At 38.3% G+C, this 19,119-nt stretch overlaps 1 protein-coding gene and 1 long non-coding RNA gene across 4 annotated transcripts; one reads left to right on the forward strand and one right to left on the reverse strand.

Annotated features, from left to right (window-relative positions):
• Positions 1–384: 384 nt before the first annotated feature.
• LOC123868944 lies at positions 385–9,154 on the reverse strand. Its single transcript, XR_006796766.1, has 3 exons — positions 8,552–9,154; positions 2,069–2,074; positions 385–397 (listed from the first exon to the last, which is right to left on the reverse strand). It is a non-coding gene; the product is annotated as an uncharacterized LOC123868944 (long non-coding RNA).
• LOC123868937 (glutathione S-transferase 1-1-like) lies at positions 2,455–17,524 on the forward strand. Of its 3 annotated transcripts, XM_045911631.1 has the most exons (6): positions 2,479–2,601; positions 6,251–6,252; positions 9,729–9,871; positions 11,599–11,799; positions 12,214–12,419; positions 16,702–17,524. In XM_045911631.1, exons 3-6 carry the CDS (start codon positions 9,731–9,733, stop codon positions 16,802–16,804), a joined length of 651 nt encoding a protein of 216 aa, XP_045767587.1. In that variant the 5' UTR covers positions 2,479–2,601; positions 6,251–6,252; positions 9,729–9,730; the 3' UTR covers positions 16,805–17,524. The 3 variants fall into 3 exon arrangements, with proteins under 3 accessions (XP_045767589.1, XP_045767587.1, XP_045767590.1); XM_045911633.1 differs by lacking the exon at positions 6,251–6,252 and having other exon boundaries at positions 2,455–2,601; XM_045911634.1 differs by lacking the exon at positions 6,251–6,252 and having other exon boundaries at positions 2,503–2,680.
• The last annotated feature ends 1,595 nt before the right edge of the window (positions 17,525–19,119 follow it).

Genomic DNA, 19,119 nt, shown 5'->3' on the forward strand with positions numbered 1-19,119 from the left:
ATGTGCGTTTAAGCAATTAGGCTAAATATAGCGGAGACGTCGGCCTTTCGTCGGATGTCGGCGGTTCGGTCCGAGGCTCGCACCTCTGATTTTTCGGAGTTATCTATGTGCAATTAGATGTCGTAGTTACTTGCTTTCACGGTGAAAGATAATATCGCGACGAAACCTGTATGCCTAGGAGAGGTCTTCACTCTTCATAACTTCATCTCTGTGTGAAAACTGCCAATCCGCACAGGGCCAGCGTGGCAGACTGTTATGGCCTAAGCTCTTTTCATTCTGACAGGTGACCCGTGCTTAGTAGTGAGCCGGCAAGGGGTTGATCATGAGAGGCTTTCTTGGGATCATATTGCGGTGGGTTCCGAGGTCATTCCGCAGTGCCTTTGATATAGGTACCTACCTAAGTACTAAGTAGGTAGATTGGTACCTACACAATACAATACTATCTACTCCTGTAACTTATAAAACTCTTTAGGTCCTTGGATTTCCTTGGATGAGCATTGCGGTTTCCCTTGGCTGTTTGTATTTTTTAAGGTTCGTTAAATTACATGAAAATAAAGTCAAAAAAAACTTATGAGACGTGTCTGGTAGACGATCAAACAATAAACCCAACACAATAGACCCAACCTCATGTCTTCAAGTAGGTATTTACCTACTTGTACTGTCTTTTTGTCATGACTTTATTGTTTGTTTCACACCTCCGTACCTACACAGGTAAAAATAGGCATTATGGCGTTACCTTATACCTAACACCTACTTAAAGTGCTAATTTACACTATGTCCATTCAGAATCTGTGAAATTACTTAAAAACTTTAGACTGAATGAACCGAAAACGAGAATTTGATTATAGAAAAGTTTGCTTCTCAAAAACCATTTAAATTATAGGAATTCTCTTTTTTTAGGGTTCCGTACCCCAAAAGGAGAGATGTAACCCTTTAACTCAGACTCGACATTATTAATTCAAAGTAGGTAGGTACTATTGTGCTTCTTTAGAGTCACTTCATTGTTTGTCTGAGACCTGAGTGTCTGTCCAAACAAATTTTTCTCAGGAACGCGTGGAAATATCAAGTCGAAATTACATTTGCGGTTGGAGACAATTTCAGCAACAAAATTACACGTACCTAAGTACATGCTTTCAAAGTACGGAACCCTCGGTGCGCGAGTCACTGGTTGGTCAACTTCTGCCGACAGCAGCCGGGAAGTCCGTTGTGATTCATTGGTTACCTTGTTCAGGCTTGTCACCTTGTGGCCGGAATTCGTCGTCGTCTACGTCACTATTTTTTCCTGATTTCTAATCTCACTTGGTATCAACTAGGTATCAAATTATCGAGATCGTTGAATAAAAGTAACACTCATCGTCATCATCATTAATCCATCACCGGCCCACTACTGAGTGAAACAATTTGGTAGGTACCTATTGGTAAATTGGTCAGCGTTTCTCGATGATATTTTCCGGTGACGAAAAATGTAGGTAGTCGACTTATATGGTTTAGCCTAGACAATAATTAGTACCTAGGCTAGTATCTATAATTTTGGTCAGCGGAAAGAAATCCCAAAAATCGTACATGAATTTACCGTCTAGGGTAGGTAGGTAGGTACAGTACGTGACATACCGAGATGGCAACCAGGGTATGAGGCGGGGAAACCGTTGCACACCCGCACGGTACCCGCGCTATTCCGCACCGGGTTAGCGTGGGGGCTGTGCAGTGTGCGGGTGTGCAGGGCGTCCCCACCCCGATTGTCATCTCGTCCTGTCGCGTACTATAGTAACTTAGCTAAAAAGTTTCAGCTATTCAGCAGTAAAATACCTAAATACTTTAAGTTATCGTCATGCACTGAAATCTACAATGCGACGATACCACTCAGATAAATGTAGCGTGGTCTGCGATGCGTAATGATTTTCGTTAACAAATGAAAGACAGAGATAGCTTTATCGTGTATGTAAAGTATGAGGACTTGGAAAGCTTTCTAATGTAGTTACCGGTTATCGATCTAAACTTGTAATCAATTGCGCTGCCAAGTTTGAAAAAAAAATATTTGTGACAATAATACTTAATCTGTATCTATTACTTATTACTGAGTAATAATAATAATTTTCACAAATGAATCCCCGAATTTTCAGTGTAGTGTAGATATGTTTCAGAGTACCTACCTACCTACCAAGGTACCTCCGGGATTCACCATTCATCATCATCATTATGATCAACCCATCGTTGGCTCACTACTGAGCACAAGTCTCTTCTCAGAATAAGAAGCTACATAGAATTAAAGGCGTTATTAGTCTATGAGAAGCTACGAAGCTGGTCAATCTTCACCTGTACTTTTTCTGATTAAAAGATTATTTACCTTCCTCGGCTATAAACAGATAAACTGCTCGCTCTTTTCATCTAAATCACTACATGTTGCGTAGGCTATTGTATAGGGTATAATTGTGATACACATTCAGAGGAAAAACTGGTCGAATCTGGCATTGTATCAGTGCGGCGCAACGGGTATAAAGGCCGTTCAACCCCCCCTACAGCGTTTACTTCGCGTCCGCTTCGCTCGCAGTCAAACCGTCGCTCGCTGGTACTACTCTGTGCTTTTCGCTAAACCTATTCAAAGTAAGTTTAGTTTAATTAAACAGTTTTACTGTGCTGTGACGAGTTCTAGTTCCTTCGTAATTTTTTGAAAAAAAATTTGGTGAGTGATTAACTTAGGTCTTAGTTTTTTAGTTATTAAAGTGGGTGCTTATTTACCTAAAACTAGCTGTTCTTATAAGGAAAATAAATGAATTTCATGTTGGTACAGCTACACGGTGCGTTTCCATTGTGATCTCACGATAATAATATTTTATCGTAAAGAAATTTTTATCTGGAGTGCTGTGATAGTCTAAAGTTATAGATACCTACAATTTAAGAAACTAATATTTCTACGGCTCGCATGAGTCAAAACCAGTACGTCATAATAAGTACATATGAATATACCTATAAAATAGAGCCTCGATAGCTCAACGGTAGAGCAGCGGACTGAATTCCAAAAGGTCGGCGGTTTTTATTCTAAGGTCGGCGGTTCAAAAAAAAATATAGATAATAAAAATCATTTAAATTCTCTTAATCTCATTAGCATTTTCCTAGCTAGACATAACTACCTAACTAAATATACATAACTTGATTAGGTACACAGATTTTAACAAGTGTTTGTTAAGTACTTAGATAGGTAGGTAAAATGTGAAAGGTTTAGTACTCTGACAATATAGATATACCTACCTATTCACTATCAAAAAAATCGAAAGACCTCGCTTTGGAAGTGTTTCGATTTTTTTGTTGGGAAATAAATTTTATTGTTCGCAATATCAAAAGCAAGCAACTTACAACTTTTTATTGTAATATTTCCGCATGGAAATTGTTTTCTTGCCTGCCCTCTATCGTTACCGGTATTTGAAATAATTGGTAGATAGTTTGTACCTACCGATTATCACACTAATATTATAAAGGCGAAAGTTTGTATGTGTGTGTGTGTGTGTGTGTGTGTGTGTGTGTGTGTGTGTGTGTGTGTGTGTGTATATATATATGTTTGTTACTCCTTCACGCAAAAACTACTGGACGGATTGGGCTGAAATTTAGAATGGAGCTAGATTATACTCTGGATTAGCACATAGGCTACTTTTTATCCCGGAAATCAAAGAGTTCCCACGAGATTTTTAAAAAAACTACATCCACGCGAACGAAGTCGCGGGCATCAGCTAGTACAATATAATTTATTGGTGGAATGTGTTCGGAAAGAGACGGAGAGATGGGAGATATTCTCTAGATTTCCCATTCTTCGCCAGGTCGGCGGCTGTAACAGTGCCCTATCCCAACCTCTGTCAGATGAGGCTAGGGCACTGTTACAGCTGTACAAGAAGGCCTTACGCAATTAAGTGGTTGTATAATGTGGCCTTACGGAGTGACATATTCCAAAAGGAAAAAAACTCCTTAAAATAAAGAGTATAAAAAAATGCAAACAAAAAGTAGGTAGTAGGTAGGTATTTGTGAGTCAATTTTATGCTTTATTTTACGATAGCAATAATAATAATTAAATAGGCTGCAAGCTGTAACTTGTAGTAGCTTAGTGGTAGAAGTAGTAGTAATAGCTTTATAGCTGTATGAATTTGTCAAGCTATATTTCGGGGTTTACTGAACCGATTTTGATGAGGTTAGAACGATATTTAGCTTGTGATGTGCTAAAAAATATTGTGCTTCGGCTTAGAAAGTATGAGAGTTTTGTTTCCACCAGTTCTGTGACTTTTGCGTGACCAACTTCAAATTGTGTAGCGTTTTCCATACTTATGTTTTAATAGTTTTTCCACTATCTAAACAAAGTCATGTTTACAATAATTTTAAACCATAATCTTATCATGCAATTTAAACATCGTGTTGATATTGCCTCATGACAAGGCGCGCATTACAAAATTGTATTAAGTATAATAATTCAATAATAATTCACGTACTTAAAATTACACGTCTAGTTAGTTAATACATAAATAGATACCCGAAATATCGCCAAAGAAGCTCAAAATAACAGCTCAAACATACATACGTTCACAATCTACAGCTGTACAAAAAACCTCTTGTAGGGATTTTCCCCCTTAGTGAAAAATGTGTGCGAAAATAATTTTCAAGCGTAAAAAAGAAACAATTCCAATCCCAGCTTTTTGAGATGCGCGCAAATAATTGCAACTGTAATTATATAAGTAACATTTACGGATTTATGGAGAAAACTGACGTTAGACATCAGTTTTTTCCATAAATGCTCCGTTTTGGGCTTTTGGTAAGTTTAAAAGTTGAAGTTTAGAACGGGACGTGATAATATATTATAGTGTAGGTACCTACTTAGTTAAATACGTATACGGAACCAGTGTTTAAAAAAATATAAAATACAAACCATTTTGACATATTCATCATTTATCCATCATTCAATATTATGCCATTATTTTATTACAATAATTGCTATTAACATTTAAACGTATAGCTCTAGCATGATATAGCGCGAATAACCAATGATGTTATGTATGAAGTTTTTTGCAACTCATCATTTGTATGGTCCTACATAGGTAGTAGTGTTGTTATGGATATCCATATCCGTAACCGAAACAATCGGATATCCGAAATAAAAAAATATCCGTAACCGTAACTGAATCCGTAATAAAAGTTTTGGATAGTTTCGGATAGGGCAGAGTCTAACTAAATACTACACTCGTACGAATTAACTGTGCACTCTGCTGGAATGCGACACCTTCATCAGTTCACATTTTACAGTTCCTTAAAAAATTAATATCCGTAACCGAAACTATCGGATAATCCGAAATAATTTAATATCCATAACCGTAACCGAAACCGATATTATTTTTTACCAATATCCATATCCATATCCGGATCCGAAATTATATATCCATAACATCCCTAATAGGTAGGACCAAAATAATGATGACAGTCATTGTAATAACGGCATGATTTTCTTATCATTATTATCGCCATTACATCAGCTTATAGACGTCCATGACTATTGAACATAGGTTTTAGCTAGACCCCAAAACATTTTTTTTTTTGAATTTTTGTCTGTCTGTCTGACCATTCATCCCAAAACGTAGCAAATAGGTAGGTACTAATTTTAGTCAAGGTATCAAATAAAAAACAATTAGTATTAAGTATTAAACTTTTTGCAGCTTGATTACTTATTCCCGGGAAAAATTCTTTTTTAAAACTTTATAACTGTTGATAGATAGCGCTAACATCGAATTTGAAACTACATAGATAATTTGCGGACAAATTTTATTACACAAATTTCAAACCCCTATTTTATCCCCTTGGGGGTTGAATTTTCAAAAATCCTTCATTAGTGGATGTTTTCGTTATAATATAGCTATCCGCTTGAGCTGTGCGTTGATAGATTGGTCAGAATCAGTTTGTCAGTCAGTCACCTTTTACTTTTAGATTGTCTTTGCATATGATAGAATGTCTTAATTTGGACTGAACCAGTAAGTAGTTAAATAAGTTCAGTTAAATAAATAATAATAATAAATAGGGTCAGTGAAAGGCGGTCTTGTCCACTTGCTTCATTACAATTACGTCAACCTTCGCAGTTACTATGCACAAAACTGTCACAAGTCATTCTGCACAGTTCTTTTACGGTTCCCAATGAGTTCCCAAGAACAAGAGCATCATGTCTTAGAAACCTAGAGGTCATTTGATGGTACTCACGAAAATTCTCATTATTTATAATTGTGCTCAGCAGTTCTTTTTATTATTCCAAAACTGGTACCCCAACTTCTTTACGAATAGATTAACTTTTGCCTTTAGATATAACTTTGATGATAGGTTTTGGTGTCAAATAGTTAGATGCTTAGATATTACTTGGATATCACATCTGAGTGCCTACTGGAAGGCCTACCCTCCCGCGTATTGCATCGCTTTGCTTATCAACTATCTACATACTTAACACAATATTATCTACGCAGTTAATTGCCATAGTAGTAGTAAACAATTGAACTAAAATTAGAAGTTAAAGACTCTTTCTAACTTTCACCCAAAAATCTTTGCAAAAATCCATGTTCTATGAAGCTTTCAAAATTAATATGACACTGGACAGCCAGTTATAAGTAAAAACGAGTTAGGTACTTGCAGTCTACAAACATTTTTCGCAGACTGACCAATGCAGGTATAATATGATTATTATGTATTATGTATGTATTTATTATGTATTCTGTGGTACCTAAAAATCAAATATGAATTTATTAAAAATATAATACTTACTTAGAAAGACTAAGTAAGTATTATATATTTTTAATAAATTCATATTTGATTTTCTTTAAATCTTCCCGAAATTAACGGATAAGTAGGTAGGTACTTAGTTATCAAATTTACCTATAAAAGCCCCTTAAAAATATTAGAATTAAAAAAAAAACAAAAAAAAAAACAAGATATTTCTAGACGCCGCCGCTCCGCCAGTGTTTTTTGTGTTTTGTAGACGTATAGTGGCATGTTTCCATTATGACCTCACGACAATTTTAACGTAAAGAAATATTTTGGTTTTTTTTCATTTATTTTTTCATTATTAATTTACCGTTATCTAAACAATTTGTTTCTATTAAAGTGATAACATAATAATATCCTGTAATAAGTGAGCTCGTTACTGTGTGGGGTTTATTTAGAACAAAAATATAAAGCGCTAGATAATAGATATATATAATACCTAATCCCTTGTACCTATGTTAAAACACTTCTAAATCCAGTGTTTAATTCCATTCTTATCTATTCTCAACGTACTCGAAACTACAATAATAATTGAAGTCCTCACAAGTTTTGCAAATCATCTTATCCACCATGACTTGTATTTAAAGCTATCTACCTATCTATTCTATTATATCTACTTGCTTGCTACTTAGATAAATAGACATAGAATCCCTTAGATTATGACGTTATCAAATTATTTATTTGGTGATAGGGTAGTTAAGTCTAGGTACTATAATTAAATTAGTTGTTGATTTCAATTTTTTTGTTTTGTCAATAGATTAGGTACGTATAATATATGCTAACAAAAAGATGAACGAACAATTGGTATTTAACACCGTGTTTTACGTAGGTACCTACATCGATTTTTCAACACTTTTTGACGTTAGGTAGATAGTTTTTATTGATCGAAAAAAAGAATGGTTCAACCTTGCCAAGTTACATTGAAAATTGTGTAGATTTAGTTTGAATGCCGGTTGCTATTAGTCGCGAATGAACTACCTATTGTAAATTGTATGAAGTTACGTGTCACTAAATTGAAGTAAATCAAGTAAAGATAAGGTAGGTATCCATCCATACTAATATTATAAATGCGAAAGTGTGTCTGTCTGTCTGTCTGTCTATCTGTCTGTCTGTCTGCTACCTTTTCACGGCCCAACAGTGTAACCGATTCTGACGAAATTTGGTACAGGGTTAGCTTATATCCCGGGGACGGACATAGGCTACTTTTTAACCTGGAAAATCAAAGTGTTCCCGCAGGATTCCTGAAGACCCATCCACTTAACCGATTTGTATGAAATTTGGTGCCGAAGTAGCTTGCGTCCCTGTAATCGAAATAGGCAACTATTTACCCCGGAAAATCAATTAGTTTCGACAGGATCTATAAAAATCTAAATCCACGCGAACGAAGTCGCGGGCATCCTCTAGTTGATTGAAAATATAATAAGTAACACCTATTAGATAGAAGTCTTTTCTCAACAAAAAATATTAGGAAAGATTATCTACTTATCTCACGGGTTGCTAGAATCATGAAAAAAACCTGGCCAAGTCAGAGTCAGACTCGCGCACGGATGGTTCCGTACTATAGTCATATTTTTCGACATTTTGCCTTTTCATATGATGATGTCCCACTTATTTTAAATGCATATCATGTTGACAAAGGATAGGTAAGGTTTGGTCCCATACATAATAAAAAATTGTTTGTAACGATGAGTATTATAATGACCTCGTTCAGGTTAAAACCCCCTTTCTCAATGATCTTGGTTAAAGAGAACAGTTACAAACTTATCAGGTACTTAGCTACTTATATCTAGTATAAATAATTATCACTTAAACTGGTAAATACGTTACGCAATCAGCAATAATAAATAACAGAATCATTCTCGAACCGGTTGGTTTAAAATCGCCTGGTCATGATTTTTTGCTGAAATTATTCTGATAGGTAGGTACTCACCTAACTATTTACCGGTAGTTATCCTAAGTATTTACCTATTGTAACAGTCGGTGAAGGTTAACTTGTAACTAAGTACTGTACAATAGAAGTGTGAATTCTATGATTGACAGAACTCGGTACCTAGGTAAATAGTACCTAGGTAAGTAGATATTTATTTCTATTGAACAAAAATATTAAAGCTGTGGTTCAGAGTTCTGAGTAGGTACATTATAGTACAGGCTGTGGTAGTCTTGGAGTAGCCAAGGAAAAAGGAAGAAATGCCACATGAGCCAATCTCAGCCCGTTCAGATCTTGTGGGCTTTCCTCTCGACTTGTAAAAAACTCTTGAAGTAGTAGGCTGCCTACCGTCACAAAATAAGAAAGGATACAGTTCCGCAGTCCCGATTTGTGTCCTGTTTATTGTTTGCAATAGCGTTCATTTTAAAAATTCATTTAACTATTGGTTATTATAAAACTCTTTACCACTTTTACTTCGTGTAGTTTTAATAGATATGTTTACAAACTGAACAGCTTGCGCTTGCTTGAAGCAGCGGTAGCTTTGGAGTCCGATCTTAGGAACGCACCTCTAATTTTTGGAGTTAGGTGCGTTTTAAGCACTGAGTAGAAATTTTAAGTAATTATGTATATCACTTGCTCTAACGGTGAAGAAAACATCGTGAGGAAACCCACACGTCTGAGAGTTCTCCATAATATTCCCAAATGTGTGTGAAGTCTGCCGATCCGCACTGGGCCAAATTGGCAGACTATGGATGGTCTAAGCCCTAAATTAAACTCTTCTTATTGTGAGAAGATACATATAGACGATGGGTTGATCCAGATTATGAAGAGAGTATTTTCTTTAATCTTCCGCAGCACAATGCTCTTGGATTTATACGATGTGCCCGGCTCCCTATCCGCACTGAGCCAATATATGGCAGACTATGGCTCCCATGACTAAATCCTTCTCAATCTGAGAGGAGACCCCTGCGCAGTAAATAAGCCGGCGATTGGTTGATCAAGATGATGAGTATTTTCTTCTCTTCCGCAGCAATGCCCGTGGACCTTTACTACGTGCCCGGCTCGGCGCCGTGCAGGGCGGTGCTGCTGACGGCGCGCGCGCTCAACCTCAACCTCAACCTCAAGCTAGTGGACCTGCACCACGGGGAACACCTCAAACCGGAATACCTCAAGGTAGGTCGCCACCGAACCGCAAGGCTTCGGACGAGTTTCCATCCAATATGTCGTTTTGCGTCATCATTCCTCATACGCATGGCTAAGGTTTGGAATACTCTTCCGCAATCTGTGTTTCTTACCAATTACAATCCGGGTATCTTTAAAACAAGAGTAAATAGACATCTTCTAGATAAACGCGTCCCATCTTAGGCCACATCATCACTTTACATCAGGTGTGATTGTGGTCAAGCGCTTGCCTAAGTATAATGAATAAAAAAGTTACTCCTACGTTACTGGCTCCGCGATGTAAAGATAGATTCTTTCATCATTATCATCAACGCGCCATAGCCTTAGCTGGGCCTTGGCTTGGTCAAACAAACTTCTCCATCAGAGGCGTCAGATTTTTCCAGCTCCGAAATCCCAAAACCCTTGTGTCCTTTTCCTCTTTGTCAATCTACCAACCTCTAGAGGCTTGGTCTAATGAGTAATAGGTCTTTATGACTTTTAATTTTTAGCTAGTTTATTTTTGAAATCGCTGTGATTCACAAACAGACAAATATCTAGAAAGGTTTGGATGAAATTATAGTTTCCTTGTTTCACTACGGAAGCGGAACCCTAAAAATAATTTAATTAATTGCCACAGCTCGTGAAATAAAATTTGTCGGCTGTCTCTTGATACCAATCTAGAAAATCCTGGAAATCACTTTTTTGGTGAGCCTACCTAGGTACTTGCAATATGTATTTTTCTGGCTATTTTGCGTTTGGTAGGTACCTAAATATAACCCAGCAATTCCGTTCCAAAAACCTTAATGAACAAGACACGCGATAATCATCTCTGTTCCTTACAGAATAATGTTCAAATGAGTAAAACTAGCGTGTGAAGGTCACACATCGCATGAGTGCTGTAATAGCAGTGGTTCGATGACCTCAAAGGGGAACAGTGTAGAGTCTGTTTCCATTGTACAAAATCAACGGTGTAAAGTCACGCTGGCCAATCCGCACTTGGCCAGCGTGGTGGACTATGGAATAAAACCTTTTCGATAGACTCGTTCTCAATATTGGACCGGCAAAGTGTTAAGCATACATTGATCTAAAGGGGTTAAGATGATGATGATAATAAACAGTTTTAAGGAGATCTGTTCCTAATCGCTGGTAGGTACCTACCTACAAATTTATCTCTCTCGGAGTTATTTGTGGGCTTCGTGTACATGTTATTCAGGTGGGTTACCTACCATAGCTGTATTTTATAGAACCCGTTTGGTCCGCCAAACATTCCAATCACGATGCAATGTTGACCAAAATTACTTGCCACGGCCCACGTGTGCTTTAGGAGCAGGGCTTGCAGGTTACACGTATCTCTATTAGTTCTATTACGGTCTAGTATTGTAGACTTGAATGTACATAGATATTTACTGACTTTATTCTTCTTGGTTCTTAGGTTGATTATTCTTAGTAGATGTGTACTTAGTTTAATTTGACTGGAATCGTGTTTGATAGAAATCATTGACGTTTTAGGCAGAATTATAAGTCTGTAAAAATCCCGTGGGAGCTCTTTGATTTTCCAGGACAAAAAGTACCCTATGTGCTAATCCAGGATATTATCTATCTCCATTCCAAATTTCAACCAAATCCGTCTACCTAGTACTTAGTTTTTGCGTGAAGTAGTAACAAACATAAACGCACACATACATACATGCACACAAACTTTCGCCTTTATAATATTAGTGTGATTTTCATTTCCCCAGATCAACCCCCAACACACAGTCCCAACGCTAGTGGACGACGGCTACCCCATCTACGAGTCGCGTGCTATCATCACCTACCTCGTCAACAAATACGGCAAGGGCAGTGCTCTGTACCCCGAGGAGCCCAAGGCGCGCGCGCTGGTCGACCAGCGGCTGTACTTCGATATCGGCACGCTGTACCAGAGGTTCAGTGACTACTTTGTGAGTATACTTGTTCCACCAGAGGTTTTTAGGGTTCCGTACCTCAAAAGGACAAATGGAACCCTTATAGGATCACTTTGTTGTCTGTCTGTCTGTCTGTCTGTCCGTCGTGTCTGTCAAGAAAACCTATATATACTTCTCGTTGACCTAGAGTCATGAAAGGTAGGTAGGTCTTATAGCACAGGTAAAGGAATAAATCCGAAAACCGTGAATTTGTTGTTACATCACCGAAAAAAAAATTATTTGTCTCAGATTTCAAAGTAAGATAAAACTACCTATACCAAGTGGGGTGTACATATCATATGAAAGGGCTCTACTTGTACATTCTAAAACAGAAAAGTTTTTGATTTATCGTGCAAAATGTCGGAAAAAATACCCGAGTGCGGTTTGAGTTATGATCCGTTTTATCCGCAGTACCCACAAATCTTCGGTGGTGCTCCGGCCGACAAGGACAAGCTAGCCAAGGTGGAGGACGCGCTGCAGCTGCTGGACACCTTCCTCGAGGGCCAGAAGTACGTGGCCGGCCCCAACCTCACCGTCGCCGACCTCAGCATCGTCGCTGGTGTCTCCAGCTTCGAAGCCTCCGATATTGACTTCAAGAAATACGCCAATGTCAAGAAGTGAGTTTACAATCCTACTTATACCTATTATAAATGCGAAAGTGTGTCAGTCTGTCGGTTTGCTAACTTTCCTAACAGTTCAACGGATTTTAATGAAAGCTACAGAGTTAGCTTACAACCCGGGGACGGACATAATATTATAGGCTACTTTTTTCCCCCGGAAAATCAAAGAGCTCCCACGGGATTCCTAAAGCCCCATCTGTTTAACCGATTTATATGAAAATTAGATACAGAGTTAGCTTACGTCCCGGAATTTGAGATAGGCAACTTTTTATCCCGGAAAATCAAAAAGTTCCCACGTGATTTTTAAAAAACCTAAATCCACGCGGACGAAGTCGTGGGCACCATCTAGTTATTACTAATATCATAGCTAGGTATCTACTTGTAAGTAAAAATTGCAGATCCTACGTATGTAATATACGGTCTACTACAGTAGGTACCTACCAGGCAGAAAATATTGATCATCGAACTTTAAGGAGATAAAGGTTTTGGGTAGAACGTTGTCTTTGTCGTCGAGACCGACAAAACGACACATACTTAGGTATGACAGGTAAATCTCTTCGGTGTGCAGTTTATTCTGCGAGGTAGATACCTACTCTAGATAGTATGTACTAGTGTTGTTATGGATATCCATATCCGTAACCGAAACTATCGGATATCCGAAATAAAAAAATATCCGTAACCGTAACCGAATCCGTAATAAAAGTTTTGGATAGTTTCGGATAGGGCGGAGTCTAACTAAATACTACACTCGTACGAATTAACTGTGCACTCCGCTGGAATGCGACACCTTCATCAGTTCACATTTTACAGTTCCTTTTTTTTTTTTTTTTTTTTGTTGACGCTGGGGAATGCATTTACGCATCCCCCCCGGAGGGAGGGTATGTGGGACTCGCCGGCCGAGAGGCGACCGGAATACCCACTAAACCCCAGCGGCGCTACTGCGCGTCGCCTGGCGACTGGGTCACGGGAACGGCCGAAGCAAACAACCGCGACCCAGCCAGCGACGTCTGCCGAGGCAGACCCTCCACCGGGGACCTACTCTGTCCCCATCGACGCACCTCCGGGACGCACCAACGAAGTGCGTCCCCCGACCTTGGGACGCGCACGTCGCCCGCGTCCCATCCTCCGCTTCATCCACTGTGCCCTCTGCTAGTCAGAGGGACACGCGGAGAAACCTCCCCCCCTGCCAGGTCATTAGCCATAGCCAACAATATCTCCGAAGAGAAATTATTAGCCATGTTACCGGGGCGCACCGGCCCGAACACTGCTCTTCCCCTCGGACGCATCCAAAAGGGACCAGCAGCATCCAGGCACACTGGGAGGTTACCTGGCTGGCGCCCCTCATTTTTTTTTTAAAAAATTAATATCCGTAACCGAAACTATCGGATAATCCGAAATAATTTAATATCCATAACCGTAACCGAAACCGATATTATTTTTTACCAATATCCATATCCATATCCGGATCCGAAATTATATATCCCTAACATCCCTAGTATGTACTTTATCTCGGCAATTTTACGTGACAAGTCTTACAAGTACATACTTGAAAAAACCTACTCAGTTAACGATAGGAGACATCGGCGCGATAGCAGCGACCTAGGTATATCTAGTGCAATATCAGTACTAAGTAAATGTCTGTGAACTAACTTGTGAGTTATAGTCGATACTAGAGCTAATTTCTTAAACTGGACCCTTTAAAGTAAAGATTTTTATATAAACCTATGAGGATGATAATGCCATTGGCGCAATTAAAGTGCCATAAGCCTATTTTGTCGTATTAGTTAACAAATTGCGAAACACCAAAGAATTTCGCGAGCAGACGCGTCGCATCCACCTTAAATAATGGGACAGAGCGCGCGGCGCGGCCATAGATTAAATTATAGATATTACGCCAATATTATACTTATCCAAATTCCAATAATATCAGTTATAATTAATGTAGATAGGTACTACTTTTTCTAATAGTTAGCGTGTAAAAAATTGTCATGCAGACTGATTATGATAAAAGATTATCGGGCCATTTACTTTGTCACGCCAAATTACCTGGTCATGGTGAATAAATAGATGGGGTCATGGTTAATATCGATCTAGAAACCTACCTATCGATCTAGTTACAAGTTAATAAATTTTCGTAATTTAATTGCACAGATAAAGAAAAGGTAGGTAGGTACTTACGTGGAAACTTTTTTTTTTCTTTAAATCTGGCTTTACTCTGATCAGAGACATGCTACCTAAACAAGATTGTGCACTGAGACACCAAAAACGAGCCTATTGAGATAGCGCTAAATTGGAGTGTGTCCCTTTCTATTAGGGTGACAACACGATTTGATAATGTAAGACATTTGACGGATTATATGAGAATAGGAGAGGATGAATCATCATGATAACCCATCGCCGCTCACTACTGAGCACGGGTCTCTTTTCAGAATGATAAAGGTGTAGGCCATAGTCTGCCGCGCTGTAGTTATAAAAGTAGAGAAATTCAATTTTTTTTTGTTCTGCGAAAAAGTACCAGTCATGTTAAGTATGGGTTTAGGTTATTTAATTATAATTATTTAGTTATAGTTTAAGTTACCTATAATATAGGTAAGTAAAATTATTTTGTATAATCTGGTGCATGTGTTTAGGTCCTAAACAGTTTTAGGAAGTTCGTAAGCAAGGCATACTTTTGGGAAAATTGATGGTACAGCGTTTCTTTTTAGAAAAATTCAGTGCACACGAAGCCGTAGCAAAATCTTCCGCTTTAAAATGCATTCCGCAAACTGCCGAATATTTGGTGATATTTCCTGGAACGACAGCGATCCATTTTTGCCTTAAGTCTTCATTTTTGAGAAATCTATCGATAAACAGAAAAAAACACTTCCATTAAACAATCAAATTATGGTTACCTTACTACTTCTGTATAGTATAGTACAGAATGTTCGCCATATTGTTTTGCTTGACACCCAGTGTTGTCATCCTATTAATTTAAAAAAATATTTATAATACTTTTTAAACTAAATGATATTTTAATGACATTATAAAATAAAGATAACAGTATGAAAATTACTGCGAAAACAAAAGAAAGTAATCTTGTTGTTTGAAATTAAATAAACAATGAATAAGAACTTTGTGAGCTACATCATAATTCGTACCATAGAAAATATTTTTTTATGCTTGCAATCCATTAGACAGTGACACACTCCAATTTATAGATCTCTCGCTCGGCTCGTTTTTCCGCTTAGCATAATTGTATTAGAAATTGGACTTTATGCTAATGCAACAGAATTTATTTTTGCAGGGAATTAAAGCTGAAGTGCACAATCATGTTTAGGTAGCACGTCTCTGACTCTGATTAGCCAATGTCAAGTTTGAGATATTTTCAAGTTATTGAATTTATACAAGTATGGACTCCGTCTGCGCCGGCGCCCGCCGACATACGCGCGGCGCCCCTTTAGAGCGCTTCCCAGTCAGTTCCACCACCAAAAACACCAACTAACACAAAAACCAGCCACTCTTAACAAAAAAAAACACTCCAAACAAGCACAGCACGCGCGCCAGCAAACGCCATCACAGACGAAGTCCACGTGGAAACTTACCACAAAACTAATTTTAACTAGGGACTTCGTCTGTGTTGGTGTTAGCTGGCGGGAGTGTTCTGCTTTTTTGCAGTGTTTTTTTTTTGTTAAAACTGACTGGAAATTGCTCTAAGGGGGTACCGTGCGTATGTCGGCGAGCGCCGACACAGACGGGGTCCATACTTGTATAATTTAACAAACTTGAGTTACAAAATAACTACAAACTTGACATTGGCTAATCTTTGTAAAGCCAGACGAGAAAGAAAAAAAAAATTTTAACTAGGGTTGCCAATCGGCCGATATTTTCCGTTTCTTTCCGCTACCTACTGTAGTAAATAATTCATGAAATTATGTAATTAATATAAGGAAATAATATAATATTTAATTTATTTTAACCCCTTACTAAGCACCAGGTTGTGACACAATACGTTGTCTTCTTTCAAAAGTCATGAATGAGAGAAGAACGCAACCAACAAGCGCAGTGTAAACCGCCTTCTGGCTCCTTCCCGTTGCTGGTCTGAGGTTGAAATCTATAGAGCGCACTTTAATTTTCCTTAGACTCAAGCTTCAGTTAAAACGAGATAGATTTATGCCAGCCAGATTTGTGATATAACGCTGTCTCGTTTTAACAGTGTCTTAAATATCTCAGCCTGAGGTCGCGGGAAGGATTCGGAAACAAATACCTAGGTACTTAACTATGTACCTGTTTTCTATTGCAGGTGGTACGAAACCGTCAAGTCCACAGCGCCAGGATACCAAGAAGCCAACGAAAAAGGCCTCGACGCCTTCAAGGGACTCGTCAACAGCATCCTCAAGAAGTAACCATTCCAGAGATAAATGTTTCACATAGGCGTAGCGAAAGGATAACCATAATAATTAACATTAGTCTATGAATTGACATTAATTCTCGAGGAAATGCTTTTAGTTCCATATGAATATAGTCTGTTAAAAAAAAAACAGACCAACAAGAAAGCGAATTAATAAAAATATTTTAAAATATCTCGTCTTGCTTCAATAAAAAAACATCGCAAGGAAACCGGCATGCCTGAGTTTTCCATAATGTCCTCAAAGGTGTGTGAAGTCTACCAATCCGCACTTGACCATTATAGCGGACCGTGGCCTAAGCCTTTCTAGTTCTGAGAAGAGACCCGTGCTCAGTAGTGGGCCGACGATGGGTTGATCTTGATACACCCAATAACATTATCCTCCATCTGGTGCAGTCGAATAAAAGCTAGAAAGAACGTCGAATTCTATATAGGGTTGTCCAACTTAAACCATTTTCCGGGACGCCCAGCTTTTAGAAAGACCAATCCACAATCAGTACTTCCAGGACACTTTTAAAAGGTTAACATTTTTTGCTAGAAGTATGTATATTCTTCAGGGATTTAACCTACGCCTAATATGTACTCATACAAAATTGTGTTCCATTAATTTAGGCACTGTTTATTAGTAAGTGCTACACTGCTTCGCTATTTTGACTTGTGATCGTTAATATAAGTTCTAGGAAATAAGGCACAAATAAATGAACTGAAATTCCTATTATCTTTGCGTTTCATTACTTCCGAAACTTCAAAATTCAAAGAATTACGAATTATCCGTGAAGGTGTTACCCACTTTTTTACTGAAATCTCTAAATTAAAGCTACTAGCTTCTCCTTTCAGCAAAGGTTGCCTGGTAGAGATTGCTCTAAGCAATAAGGCCGCCTTTGCACACAATTGTTTTTTTTTCTGTTGTATTCCTTTACATGTGTTTTTTGTGTGCAATAAAGTCTTTCTATCTATCTATCTATTAAATTGACAGGTGAAATCTAGTGCTATCCTTTTCCACAGGGAGCTTATGAAAAAGATAGCAATACATTCAGATTTCAAACCCGTCATTTTAGCAAGTAGAAGCTGTAGATCCTTTGGCAGGATAGTTTTTAAATAAAAACACAAAGAAATTTACATTATATTTTATTATCTTTGTCTTTAATAAAGTAATTACAGATAGGCACTAAAAAAATAACCATGCATATGTAAGACCATAATACAAATAACATATTTCTTACAACGAACAATGCGGTACCTAACCTGTCAGGAGTGATCGGTGATGCAATGAGACCAGGCTGAGTATTGCTCGCGGGGCTAGGCTCCTAGCTTTCCCAAACTAGCGCTTATTAGTACAACGCTTAGCTTCTTTTTACAATGAAGCAAAAAGGTGCGGTTTGTATTGCCCATACATTTTTGTTTGCATAAAGCTGTCAGTGACTGCAAAAGTAAGTATATCCCTTCAAAATTTTAAGAATGTCCCGCTTTTGTTTAACACTATCTATCATGGAATGAATAATTTTGGGATAGTTACTATCCCGAAGCCCAAAAATCTATTGGAATTAAACGGAATATAACCCGCTAAACCGAGTTATTAATTTTTCTTCTTTATTTTTAATCTTTTAGAGTCACCGACACTTTATTTACACACTTTCTCCGTATAGGTACATATTACATACCGAGACTACTATCCCGACATTTCTCAAACTTGAACATGGACAAAAATCAAATGTCAAAAGCTCTAAAGACGCACGTGTCGTGTCGCCGTGTACGAAGGCACGTAATATCCGTAAACAACGCAAAAATGGTTTTAAAAAAGCTATCCCTCTTTTACTTAACTCGTAACTAACAGCTAGTGTTATGCGAAAACAATTTAATATTAGCTAAAGTAATGCCGTGAACGCAAAACAAGTAGACCAATCTGAACACAAGGCAAATGACTGCGCTTAGTACAAAAACAGATCTCAGCTGGGCATCAATACACAAGTATTTAAATAATTTTTAAATACACAATTTTTTAAATAAGTATTTAAACTATCGTGAGATGATCGTGAGTGATTTCCATTTCAAGTGTAGAATATACCGGCTATACTCACGTATTTAGTAGTTACACTCGAGACCCGGGTCGGGCGGCGCACTTCGTTGGTGCGCCTCAGACGTGGAGTTAGGAGACCTCGCGAGTGGGTCCCCAGAGGAGGATCCGCCTCGGCGGATGTCGCTGGCTGGATCGCGGTTGATTGCTTCGGTGTTCCCGTGACCCAGCCGCCAGGCGACGCGCAAGGGCGCCGCTGGGGTTTAGTGTTGCTTAGTTTATTCCGGTCGCCTCTCGGC

The sequence above is a fragment of the Maniola jurtina genome, chromosome 10 (assembly GCF_905333055.1).
Source record: "Maniola jurtina chromosome 10, ilManJurt1.1, whole genome shotgun sequence".
Lineage (NCBI taxonomy): Eukaryota > Metazoa > Arthropoda > Insecta > Lepidoptera > Nymphalidae > Maniola > Maniola jurtina.